Below are 13,878 nucleotides of genomic sequence, written 5' to 3'. Positions count from 1 at the left end.
AGAGGATGGGAACCTCGCGGTGAGTGGTGAAGCCAGGACTCACATACAGTGCAGGTCTGCCAGATGCTGCTGTTTGAGCGCTTAGCCCTTTCAGTATCCTGAAACCTGAGTTGCAATCTTACTTGTTCTGCCACAAGAGAAAATTAAAACGTCAGTATTTTCAAAGGAGAAATGTAACTTGTGTTCCCTATAATCACCTATGCTTTTGAAAATGGACTCTAATATTGGAAAGCCAGAACATGGTAGCTTTGAAAACTTGACCAGTGTCTTAGGAATTCATTGACTTTTTTTTTTTTTTTTTAAACTTCCCACCAACCAGGAGCCTTTCTCAGGGCCTTCCAAGTCCTGGGCTCTGTGGCACAGAAGACTTGTGTCTTCTCCACTGGAAGCGTTCTCTGATCCAGATGGTCTTTCCTCCCACCTGCTCATGTCTGCTGTCATGTCATATTTTAACCAACCAGGGGAGACAGTGGGAGTGTCCCAAAGGATCCTTGTGTCAGTGTACCCTCAAAGGTCTACTTAAAATTAATTCACTTCCAACAAATGCCAAGATTTCAAAGTAAGTATGGGGAGAAAGGGATTTGATTAGAACTTTACCTTGAAACAACCCACTCCAGTATTCTTGCCTAGAGAATCCCTTGGACAGAGGAGCCTGGTAGGTTACAGTCCACAGGGTCACAAAGAGTCGGACACAACTGAGTGACTTCACTTCACTTCACTTTACCTTGAAAAACAGTACTAAAAATTATAAACATAAGCTTAGTTTATTTTTTGATCAACAACATGTCAATTATAACTTCATCTATGTATGAACTCTTAGAGAAGTATTTTTTCAATTTATCTCATTGAAGTATAGTTGATTTACAATGTTGTGTTAATTTCTGCTATGCTGAAAAGTGATTGTTATACATATATATGTTATTTTTCATATTGTTCTCCATTATGGCTTATTACAGGATATTGAATGTAGTTCCCTGTCCCCGGTAGGACCTTGTTGTTTATCTACCCTATATATAATATGTAATAGTTGGCTTCTGCTAACCCCAGACTCCCAATCTGTCCCTCCCTCCTTCTTCCTCCCTCCATCTTGGCAACCATAAGTCTGTTCTCTCTGTCTGTGAGTCTGTCTCTGTTTCACGGATAAGTTCATTTATGTCATATTTTAGATTCCAAATAGTATTTGTCTTTCTCTTTCTGACTTCTCTCAGTATGGTCTCAGTCCATCCATGTTACTGCAGATGGCATTATTTCATTCCTATTTGTGGCAGAGTAGAATTCCATTGGCTATATGTACTACATCTTCTTTATCCATCCTTTTGCTGATGGACATTTAGGTTGTTTCCATGTCATGGCTACTGTGAATAGTGCTGCTCTGAACATACGGGTCAGTTCAGTTCAGTCACTCAGCCATGTCCAATTCTTTGTGACCCCATGGACTGCAGCACGCCAAGCTTCCCTGTCCATCACCAACTCCTGGAGCTTGCTCAAACTCATGTCCATCAAGTCAGTGATGCCATCCAAACATCTCATCCTCTCTGAACATAGGGATACACTTAATCTTTTTAAATATAGTTTTGTTTGGATGTATGCCCAGAGTGGGATTGCTGGATCATACTCTATTTTTAGTTTTTACGGAACCTCCATACTGTTTTCCATGGTGACTGCACCTATTTACACTCCCAACAACAGTATGGGAGGCTTTCCTTTTCACCACACCCTCTCCAGCATTGTTCTTAGTGTGAGGTGATACCTCAGTATAGTTTTATTTTCATTTCTCTAATAATTCGTGGTAATGAGCATCTTTTCATGTGCTTATTGGCCATTTATATGAATTTTTTTGAGAAATGTCTACTTAGTTCTTCTGCCCACTCTTTTTTTTACTGGGTTGTTTGTTTTTGTTATTGAGTTGTATGAGCTAAGAGAAGAAGTATTGACTTAAAGAGTCATAATTTTTCTCAGAAAAAAGTCATTGAATCATACACTAGAACAACTGCCTTCAATTCACACATGACTCTTGCAGCATGATCAGAAACAGTCCTTTCAATCAGAGAAAGGACCATTTCAGCAAAAATATTTAAAGACTGTTTTCCCAAGGGCTCTATTATCGGATGTTCCAGTCATGGTTTTTTTTGAAGCACCTCTAACATCATTATTGGCAATGGACAGGGAGGCCTGGCATGCTACAGTCCTTGGGGTCACAAAGAGTCGGACACAACTGAGTGACTGAACTGAACTGAACATCATTATCCTTCCATTTTTCTCTTTTTAATTGTTAACTGGTGTAACTCTACCAACTTTTTGATGGCTCATAGTGGGTTTGAGCAGTTCTCCAGTTTTACCACCTTCAGTTTTGAGATTCTGCTTTTTCTTTATTTTTGCAGTATTTGCACTTCTGCCCTGCAATGCAGTTGCTGTTTTGTTCTGGTTTGGTTTTGTCTGGAAACACCAGATGGTCCCAGCAGTCAACAGAGATCAGCTGACAAAGATGTGGACCAGACAGACGCTAGTGTTTGAGAGGGAAGACTGTGAAGACAGACACTAACCCTGCAAGTAGTTGGCTCCTCAGTGGTGGTTTTTATGTTAAGGTGACTTGCTTTCTCAGGGACTCGGTGACATTCCTTACAGAGGACATCTTGCATGTGTTCATAGGTCTGTCTGCCCTGCCAGACCGGGAGCTCCTTGGGTACAGGCAGGGAACTGCGCTTCTCCAGACACTTATCAGCACTTCCACATTAGATAAGTGAGTGAATGACCCAGGTCAAGCTCACTTTTTTGTCTTTTGACTAGAATTCCTCCAGAAGTCTCTCACCATCCCCATACACCTCTCCACATCACAGCCTTGCTCTCAGCGCTGCCTCAGTCCTTAGGCTTTTCTGAAAACAGCACTGTCCATTTGGAGAGAGCCAGGGGTTCTTTACCCATAGCCTTGGGGTGTTCTCAGTGTCATTCCGTCAGCTTTTCTGGGTGATAATGTGTTCTTTTTGCAGATATCCAAGGATGAAAGAGGATTAGAGGAAAGGGAAGACCAAAGTGGTAACTCAACCCCTCAGTCCTTTAAATCTTCCAGTTCAATTCAGGAAATAGTTATTAAAGTGCCCAGACTGTGCTTCTCCAATGAGGACAACAGGCCAGTGACTTATAAAGAAAATAGCCTCTGGGCAGAGAGTAGGCACAGTCTGTCACCAAGTGGGGCTCCAGTGACTGGTCCCAGCCCTGCTGTTCAGCCTATTTCTCCCCTCCCTGCAGAGCTGTGCTTCCCTCCCTGCCTCTGTTTCTAGTACCTTCAACCTCTTCCCAATCCCATCCTGCTGCATGAAGACCATCCAGTTTTCAGGGCTCAGCTGAAGCACTGCCTTCCCAGTGCAGTAGCGCTGCTGGTACACACTCCTTCCCTCCTGCAGAAGTGGGCCCTCCCAACTCTGTGTCTCCGTGTATGAATGCGTGTCTCCGCCACCTGCCATGGCGCTGACTTCATACATTTCCTTCTCCTGGAAAGGGGTGGATGGAACAACCACAACATCTCTTGCCTCTCTGTTTCTGGGTCCAGTGCTAGGAACACAAGGAGACACTAAAATATCTACTGGAGGAATAAATAAGTAATAATTAATCATGCACTGCTTTTCACCCCTACAAGCATAGCCTGAAAGTGCCATGAACTGTTTGTCTGTCTCACCCCCAACCATCAACAGTTTATGTGCCCCTAGGAGATGTCCAGTGAATGAAAATGACTGATTGGCTTTCCCTCCAGATGCTGTTGCATCCTTGGACCTAAGGACAGGATTATCTATCTCTCCTGGCATTAAAGAGCCTAAGTCTGAAGACTGGGAGCTCTGCTTTTACCACCCCAGAGCTATGGTGAATCAGCTAGAACATAATCTACAGAAAACAAATGGTTGAGCTTAAGGAGACCTCCTGTAATTCCAGAGCAGGGAGTTGTCGAGTCATTTGAACATTGCCTTCCTAGAGACCCGATGTGGCACTTGCCTTTGTGAATCTCCAAGCCCACCTTTGCTTCCCACCCTTGGTCTCATTTGCCTGAAATTGAATATCCATCCAGTAACCCAGAAAGCGTGAGACTCCAGACAGAAATACGTAATGATAGTTTTTACTTTTGCGAAATTTTGCCTCCAATACATTCTTTGAAAGTAAAAACTATTTTCCAATATCTGGTTTTCTCTCCGCTCTTCAGCATATGAAGAGGCAGAAGTTGGGGTGAGGGGCAAAGGACTTTTAAAGCAGACATTTGAGATGAATTGACATTAACATCTTTGTTTGGGCTCCATGGAGTCTGTGTCTGCTCTGAAGGTGTTTTTGCATCTTGACTTTGTCAGCAGTGGTATAGTGGGTAGTAGGCTTCCAGGTAGGGTAATCCCTTGGGGACAGTTTTGTGCTTTAAAGGAACTTTGCTGGAGCTAAGGTCAGAGTCTTCACAGCAAAGCCATTTCTCTAGTTTTCCAGTTCAAAATGCAGATGTAGCAGTGTAGGGGTCCCATAACAGAAAGAGGCTTATCACTGACCTCTAAAAATAATACAAGAAAGTAGTTGTTGACTGCTTTTGGCACAACTTGGAAAACATGGTAAGGCTGAAAACCACATTGACATCATTTATTCAGTAAACATTTAGTGAGTGAATCCCTACTGTCCACAAGTGCCCAAGGCGAGGCACTTGGATCACCAAGATGAAGACAAGAGCTTTGCTAAAGAGTTCTTGGGAAAGGGGAGGCACACACAGAAACAGATAATTACAACACCTGGGACGTGTCATCAAGGGAGAATAGTAGCTTAAACAGAGTCTGAGAAGGCTTCAACAAGATGAGTGCTTTCGAAGGTGAGAACAAGGGAGAAGGCTCTAGGTGGAGGTCAGTAATTGCATGTGCAAACAGAAGGAAGCTCAAGGGACCTCATGTGCATGTGGAAGGCTAGGGACGGAAAGTGGCTTCTAATCAGGCCTGGTGTGGATCCGGTGAGAGCCTCGGCGAGACATGCGCACCAGAGTCACATGTCTACCTCTTCCCAGGGGTCCCGTGGTGCGTGACTGGCGTTGGTCACCAAGCCTTATTGTGGGGTCTGACCTGCCTCTCCTGTACCCCAGCCTGATCTGCAGATAACCTGTCTTCTCACATCATCCAGAGATGAGCTGGTGCTCACAGCACTGCAAAACCTCCATTTTTAGAAGCTTTGCAACAGAAACTAATTAGAGAAATAGGCACTATGGGATACTTTGGGAGCATTTTTTTTTTAATGAAAGTGATACATTGGCCCTCAAACCAAGCAATTAAAGAAAAAGCAGCTGTGCTAGCTTCCCCAGGGATTAGACCTTTAAAATCTTTGTGACAGAGAAAATTACTTGGGGAAAAATAGACATAAATATCTAAGAAGTGCTTCATATTTGAAAAACTAGGAAAATTTAAAGGCATTAAATTCTCATGAAAACTTTACTCCATTAATTTTGAGTAGGCCAGACATAGAGCTAACTCAGCAAGTCCCCACCACCTCTCTGGGGGTGCCAAATGAAAAGTTCTGTGTGTTCTTTTCAGAGGCACACACGGTACCTTTCTTGCATCCAGAGACTGAGGGGCTCAGGTACTTAGTACCTCACGTCACCCTGATGTGTATCCTCTTGGCTTAACTATGGAGCAGCTGATTTCTGCACGTGAGTGATGAAGAGGCTCGCTGGTCCTCCTCTCTGCTCAGAATCAGGTACATCAGCTCATAGGAAACACATCCAGGCCTCGCAGCAGCAGGTCGAGACAGCACCATGTCTGTGCGCGTAACTCTACGTCTCACCACATCATCCTTCAGTTCATTGGGTATTTCCTGTAACTGAGACTTTTTGGAAAGAATTTATTGTTTTTATGATTTCACCCAGTGCTTGCTGACCCCCCTGCCATGTATGAACATGCCCCCTCCCCTCCTCTGCACCACACTCCATGGAACATTCACCTTCCCCAAGCAGAGAAACATTCCTGATGTCTCTGTACCCCCACTTCCCCTGGGGCTTGGTCTGTAGAGATCAGGAGCAGGCTCAAGCTACTGCTCGTGATTTTGCTTTCTTTGCCCAGCATGTACCTCTCCTCACTCATAGCCCTATATTTCCTCAGAGAATAGATCTTTACCTGGACTAGGTTTTATGCCTTCCATCAAACAAGCTGTGAAGCGGTATGTTCTTGCTCTCAGAGGACCATGGCTACAGAATTCTTAAGCATCCCTGTGGCTCACCTGAAGATTTTCTTCATCCCCCAGATTTTGGGAGCATACAGAAATCTTCAGGGATCAGCTGAGGAGAGTTTTAAGCACCTTCACTGGCCTGGAGCTTTAGATCCATTCAAGCAGGGCCCGCACAGGGAGCCTGAGCCCATCACCTGGGGGCAGTAACATGCCTGATGGAAACCCTGCTTTCCAAACCTTTTCTAAGTCTTTTTTTTTTTCTTTCTCTTTTATTATTAAGTACATCAATGAGTATTTAAAAGTGTTTTTTTAAGTGGAGAAAGGAGAGGGTGGGACAAATTGAGAAAGTAGCATTGGAGCATATCCATTACCATAAGTAAAATAGATAGCTACTGGGAAGTTGCTGTGTAACACAGGGAGCTCAACCTGGTGCTCTGTGACAACCTAGAGGGGTGGGATGGGGTGTGGGGTGGGAGGGGGAAGGTTCAAGAGGGAGGGGAACGTATGTATACTTAGGGCTGATTCATGTTGTGCTATGGAAGAAACAATAACGCTGTAAAGCAATTATCCTCCAATTAAAAATAGACTTTTAAAAAGCTGTTTATTATAACAAATAAAACAGTGTTCTCATCACCTAATTTGACAAATGGAAAATTGCCAGTAATTTTGAAGGCTCCTTTCTTCTCTTCCTCAAGTCTATACCCTTCTTCCTTCTCCTTATTTAATAAATTATTTCATTTTCCTTGTTTTTGAAGGAATCAAACTGTGGTTTTGGTTCTCTGTGCCTTTAACCTTTTCTTAATATTCTTGAGATTTAGCCATGTTGTATCTTTTATTGTAGTTTGTTCATTTTAAGTGATAAGCCTTATCTTTAAACATATTGCTTAACAAAGAGTTTAACTCTTCTAAGAGTCACCAAGGTAATGTTGTTTGGATGCTGAAATATCTCTGTTTTCCATGGCTACTGGATTAAATCAGACAAAATATTTTACAACTGGTTCAGTTTCCATTCATCAAAACCAGTCCCAGCTGCCTCTTTAAAAATTTATGCTTTAATTTTTACTTTTTCATTTAGGTCATCTTAGGCAGGTGATTTTTTAAGACATTTAGCATCCAAAGTCTTTGTATCCTTCAGTAATAAAAATGTTTTAAAAACAGAAGCCACTTGAGTATCACTATTAGCTTTATTCATCTGTGCTTTAAGTTCGGTCGTCAGCTTTTGCTGTGTTTCAACACTTGGCCTGAGGTGGTGGATGATGGAGAAGGGGAACTGTAAGGGCCTCTGAAAACAGGGCAGGAATTTAAAGAAAGCTTGACAAATCCAAGCCTTCTAGGTACCGTTGGCAGCTCCGTTCCAGGAAGTTTTCTCACTGCTGAAATGTTCTTCAGTCATGTGCAGCTTTCTCCTCTCTCCCCAGGTCCCTAAGGCCAGGTGGTTCACCCCGTCCTTCCCTGTGCACTTCTCACTGTGTTTTGCTTTGCTGTCTGTTTTCCAGTCCCCATCTCCGGGCAGTTCCTCACCCCTGGGTGCAGAGTCTTTGAGCACACCCCTTCATCCTGGTGACCCCGCGGAAGCCTCCACAAATAAAGAGGTAGGATACCATTTTGTTTCAAAAGCCATCAGTCCATTATGTTTTATTCTAATTCTGGTTTATGCTTTACCCAGCCTCCCATAGAGTTGCTGACCCAGATTACTGTAGGGAGAACAATCCTCATCTCTCCAGCACGGAATTCAGTGATTAAAGCTGTGCCGTCCCGTTCGATAGCCACTAGCCACTGGTGTCTATTTTAATTTATAAATAAGATGAAAAAGTCACTTCCTCGAGCACACTAGCCACATTTCAGGTGCTCAGTAGCCTCATGTGACTAGTGGCTATTGTACTGGAAGCAGAGTTTACAGAACATTTCCTTGATTGCAGAAAATACTCTTGAATGTGAAACATCATTAACTGTTGAGCAGTGAGGTTATGAGCCTCGATGCCATGGCATTACAGTTGCTATGTGGTTTGGGAAGTGGGCTGGTTTCTTAAATACTCATTTATTTCAGGCCCAAGTAAAATAGCTTTTTGACAACAGGGCGACTGCTTGTCCTGTTTATCTGGGGTGGTTCTTGTTCATACTTATCGTCCAAGCAGTACACCCGGTGAGCACCCCTTCTCACTCTAAAGCAGTGCTATCCAAGAGGACTCCCTGTGATGCTGGGAATGTTCTGCTTCTGGACTGTCATGTTTGGTAGACACACACTAGCCGTGTGTGCCTTGCTAGCCCTGGAGATGTGGCCAGTGGCACTGAGAAACTGAATTTTTCATTTTATTGCATTTTAATTAAATAACTATGTGTGGCTAGGGGCTGCTGGGAAGTGCAACTGTGAAGTATCTCTTTGAACAGCCAATCATATGGTCACCCTACTGATGGAGGCCATGCTCTGCTCTGGCGGAGAATATTTAAGAGAGAAGATGCTGCTGGCTCCTACTAAGGTTTCTGAGGCTAGAAAAGGGCAGGTGTTTTTCCCTGAGGGGGAAACATTGCCTTCTTCAGCACCCATTTTCCTTTTTCTCCTGGCTAACTGCTCCTCCCACCTGTGTATGAACTAGCATCAGGTCAATACTGACCTGCACGATCATCTTATGCGTGGGCTCAGCTCGCTCTAAATATAGATAATGTCTAATCAGCACTGGGGATATTCATGAAAGAGATAAACCACATAATGAATGATTGTCTAATTTTCCTTCCTTTTGCTGATAAAGAAAGTTAAATTCAGTGGAGAAAGTGATCTCCATTTTAACCTGAGTGGCGATCACTTCTAAAAAGGAGTCTTAGTTAAAATTTACCCTTGATGTATCATTGAATACACATCCGTTTGCCATTAAATATTCATGCAGGGGAGAAGTATTTTTTATTAATCTATTCATATTAAAGCAAACAAACACAGGGAGACAGTCTCAGAAATGACACCAATATTAGAATTTAGATTTGAAATATGCTTTGTCCTTCTCTGGTCTTGATCAGGCCTTGGGAACAGGAGTAATGGGGTTACGGTTTCTTCTGGCCCTGCACCCCTTATATTTTATTCATAGCACATGAATAGGTGAGCACAAATGGCAAGAAGAAAAGCCACAGTGATGATAACAGTAATGAGAGTTACCATTTCTTGAGCATTTATAGCATTCAGGCACCAGGCCAGGCAAATTACATAGTATCTCATTTAAGCATTAAATGACTTCTATGAGGTAGGAATTATTGTCTTCATTTATTAATGGAGGAAGCTGAGAGGTTAAGTAACTTACCTTACATCCCAGATGTCACAAGTGGTAGGGCCAGGTTTAAAATCCAGAGTTCTGGAGAGCCCAGGCTCTTAACATCACGATCTGTTGTCCCTGGGGTAAAGAGTACTTGCAGGACATACACTGTATGGACAGGTAGCTTGTGTGTTATTATTTCAATATTCAGGCCTCCAGGCTCTACACATGGTTTGTGTGACCTCTTAAACATCCCAAAGATTTGGCCTTTATCTTCTTGAATGTGTCTCTGTTAATTCTTGAATGTTAAGGATCAACTAATGTTCATTTCTGTCCACATGTGAGAAAACAAAGGGCTCATCAGACATCTGAATATTCAGCATTTGATTATTCATCAGATATAATAAGCAAGGCAAATTTGTTAGTTTCCCAGTTCCTACAGGACTTGGCACATGTTTCTGCATATCTTTAGAAATAATGATGAAAATCCTCTTTGTGTGCAATAATTAGAGATTCTTTCATTTCACAAAACTCTTAAAAAAAAAGTTTACTACCCTAGAGACTAAAGAAAGCCAGTCATGAGCCCATGAATAGAGAATACACAAATGAACCAAATGCCCTGCATTGTGACTCTAAAGGAAATGGCAGCTTTTAGAGCTGTAGACTAATGCGATTCTTTTGTAGCTTCTGCTCAAATCTGAGCACTGTCCTTGAGATTAGCATTCAGAAAAGTATCCGAATAGTCCAAGAAAATATAAATTGGCTTCTTAGTTGTACCTGGAAGTTAAACCATTTTGATTAGATGAAGTAAAGCCCTTATTGCCCCTAAATGCTGAGGGCAAGGAGAGGGAAATGGTTGGGGAATAATAATCTAAAAGTCTTAGGCCCTTGTGAAGAAGCTAGCTTTCATCTGCATACCATGAAATTATACATTTTTTTTTCTTTAAAGCAACAGAGTTTAAGCCAGCAGGCACTCAACTGGGCCTGTCTTCTCGTTTGAGTAAATAGAAAGTAAAATTAACGTAAAGCATTTTTGAAATTGGAGTTCCCTTTTTCTCCTGTCCACATAATCTTGGCGTTCACTAGGTGTACATTTTTCTGTAAATGCTTTAGCAGCCAGTGACTTTTCATTCCTGGTGAACTTGTGTCCTTAGTGTCCCTAAAGGTGATTCTTTTCTGAAACCAGAAACCCGCCTTTGGTCTGCGGAGCTTTTTCATCCCAGTGAGCACATCTCCAGCACGTTTACTGAGATTACCCTGCATTGTGTATTGTGTGAATAATGTTGAATTCTTGTCCTTGTCCTGGGTTGAGTTTAAAGTCTTAAAATTGTTTCTTTTACTCCCTCCAGTTTTTCACATAACAGTTAACACTACTGGTTTTTTTTTTAATATTATGCAAATTTAATTTATCATCCCTTTACCATTCCCATCTTCCAAATGAAGAGCACTGTATAAACTATATCAAGTGCTGCCATGTGAAGTTGTTCCCCATGATATCCCAGCCATCACCCAGGGCCCTTCCCTCTGTCAGTCCACTAGGCACCCCAGAGTATTCCATCAATTCAAGTCACCCTACTGAGCAGCTATGTTTTACTAGATGGTCTTGTTCTGAAATCATCACCTAACACCTGGTAGATTCTTAGCAGTAAAAATCCTTAGGCTTTCTGAAGATAACCCTTGGCCATGCAGACTCTGATTTTGCCCATTTTAGGGACTCTTCTACACTAGCTCTCGACTCTCCTACAATGCTCACATCATCCTGCCCCAGACTGTCAGCTGCAAATTCTGTTACTGGTTGAAGTAGAAATGAATTTCTGACTCTTACTCCACTGAGAGTTATCTCTGGGACATTTGCTTGTGAAAGGGACCAAGGGTTAAGTGTTGGTCCTCTGAGAGCTGGCATTTAAACTGTCATCCAGTCAGGTTCTATAAACTTTCTAACTGATTATATCCACTTCAAGGATGCTGTTGGGAGACTAACCTTTGCTATGGGGTTTTCCTTAATATAAAAAATTCCATTACATAGATCATTATTGTGACAGATTTTTAAACTGCTTCTTAAACTTCTTTGTTTATTGGGCTCTTATTTTAAGAATAATATATAATACTTGGTAACACATAATAATGACTTATGTAATAGAATTTTTATTTTTTTTTTTTTTAATTTTATTTTATTTTTAAACTTTACATAACTGTATTAGATTTGCCAAATATCAAAATGAATCCGCCACAGGTTTACATGTTAAACCAAAATATACCAGTAAGAGATGAAGAGATAAAAAAAACCCTAGCAACCATTTTTAGCACAGTGAGAGATCAGACCTAAAGTACAAATAAAATTTGCCCTGCAAAGACCTAAAGTGGAATAAAATTCTCAAAGGGAATTCTTAATTTTAACATATAATCATATTATTGGTGCCTTTACTAATCAAGTTTCTCACACACCTAGATTCTTACAAATATAAATTGAGCCTTTTATTGTTACTGCTGATTATGAATTTTGGTCCATGGATTATTTTTTAAGATAACAAACATTTCTCTGATTGTGGAATGTAGGGTTTTTAGATTATCTAAAATATGAATGGATGGTTCTGGGCTTCAGGTAGCTTTTAATAATAAATGCACATATTTATTCACACTTCATTTTCTATAGCCAAAAATGGTTGACATCTGGTTAATATCTGCCATTGGTGATGTATTTATTTTTCATTTTGCATGGATGGTTGTGTTAATGCATTTTTAATGATGTTTTGCCCTTTTTGAAACTTTTTGTCTTATTTACAGTCAAGAAAAAGCTTGGCTTCATTCCCAACCTACGTTGAAGGTAAGAGCTGACAAGGAAATACTAAACACTGAGTCATTCATGAATCTTTTAGCATTTTGGGTATTGGAAGAACTGGGCTGTAAGATACTAGTGGGAAAGAAAGGCCACAGAGTCACTTATTCAGTCTTCAGTCTTAGAATCTTAGACTAAAACAGCAATAGCCATGAACCTCTCAAAGACCTTCCTCCCTGCCCTTGCTGATTCTGTCCAGGAGACGGTGAGGCTGAGGGGTGCTGGGGGGTTTTGCCTACCTTAGAACTGGCCAAATTGGATTCAAAAACCCATGTCTCCTCATCTCCAATCCAGTATACCTCTTGCATTCATCAGGAACCATTCAATTAGAAACAGTGTATAACGAAGGGGGAAGTTTAAAAAAAAAAAAATTCCCAGTAATTCCTGTCTCTTGCTTCGGTGAGCTAATAATAGTAACACTTATCAAGCTCTCTTACTCTGCCAGGTACTGATAACTAATTGAATCCTCACATTGATCTTGTGAAGTGGATTTTATCATTATCCCCATGTTAAGCATGAGAACTAAGGCATAGAGCGAGGGTGAGCAGCCTTCCCAAGATCCTGCAGTGAGAGTTGCAGAGACAGGCTGGGAACCGGCAGTCTTAACTTCACCATTCTCCATGGAATTGATAATCTATGCAGGACAGCCACACGTGGTTGTGCAGGTTATTCACTGCCCAAGTGTACTCCATCAACAGGTCTGGTGGGGCCAGAACTCAGTGCAGACTAGGCACCGCAACTTGAGGTTGGACCACACAGATGGTACGACTACTGATCCTCTACCAGGGAGGATGGCAGATGATTTGAGGGAGCAGGGGCATTATCATATCCTTGAAGGAGGTATTTCTGGGGGCCATAGGATACCCAGACATTGTGTCTGACCTTTAGGTTCTATGTATGTTCCACTGCCCAAGAATAAATTACCTGAATTCATAAACCTTCCTCTAAACCCTTTGGCCTGAAGCCCAGGACAAGGTTGTTTCTTTCTTGAGTAACCTGGAAATTATATGCATTGTTTTTGCAAAGACCCAGAACTCCAGAAGAGCACTTGGGGGAGTTTTCAGGAATTTAGAAACTATTCTTCTTAAAGATTTCCAAGCTCAGCATCAACATGAATGTGAAGATATAATGTGTGTGCTTGTTCACCCATAGAGCAACACAAAGGCATCGCTGAAAAGAAAAGTCTGCAATTCTTTGACTTAGGAGAAATATAACTTTAATTTTTTTAACTTTAAAAAAGTTACACTAGCACTAAGTGTAAAATGAAATTAGGATTATTTTTTGTGAGTGTAATACAGTGACATTTGATTCTAGTCAATTGCCCCAGAAAATAATTGACATAAAATCATATCTCAAATATGTATTTGTTTAGGTCCAATATTTCTCTCTCTCAGCTTCTTGACATTTATGTAGTTGCTTAAGTATCACCTGAATTACTCTTAAACACATCTGCATATTCATACTTAACTGTGGTTGAAAAGGGACCCTTTTCAGTAAAGAGAGCTAAACCCACCTATGAATTATATGATAGTGAAAATCCCAAAGAGAAAAGAAATCCCGAAGAGAAAAAAGATGTTTCATTTTTTTTTTCTTTTAACATTCATTATTTTCACAAAATAAATGGAAATCTTTTAA

At 41.3% G+C, this 13,878-nt stretch overlaps 1 protein-coding gene across 7 annotated transcripts in view; it reads left to right on the top strand.

Annotated features, from left to right (window-relative positions):
* Window positions 1-13,878, top strand: part of APBA1 (amyloid beta precursor protein binding family A member 1) — a 238,069-nt gene that overhangs the window by 184,389 nt on the left and 39,802 nt on the right. For all 7 annotated transcript variants that reach the window (XM_055578271.1, XM_055578274.1, XM_055578270.1 and 4 more), the window contains 2 exons: window positions 7,665-7,760; window positions 12,192-12,231. In XM_055578271.1, coding sequence (XP_055434246.1) covers window positions 7,665-7,760; window positions 12,192-12,231 — 136 coding nt within the window. The remainder of the gene's footprint in view (window positions 1-7,664; window positions 7,761-12,191; window positions 12,232-13,878) is intronic.

Source organism: Bubalus kerabau, chromosome 4 (assembly GCF_029407905.1).
Source record: "Bubalus kerabau isolate K-KA32 ecotype Philippines breed swamp buffalo chromosome 4, PCC_UOA_SB_1v2, whole genome shotgun sequence".
NCBI classification, from domain to species: domain Eukaryota; kingdom Metazoa; phylum Chordata; class Mammalia; order Artiodactyla; family Bovidae; genus Bubalus; species Bubalus kerabau.
The sequence above is the reverse complement of the archived record's forward strand: the minus strand, read 5'-3'. Positions and strand labels throughout refer to the sequence as shown.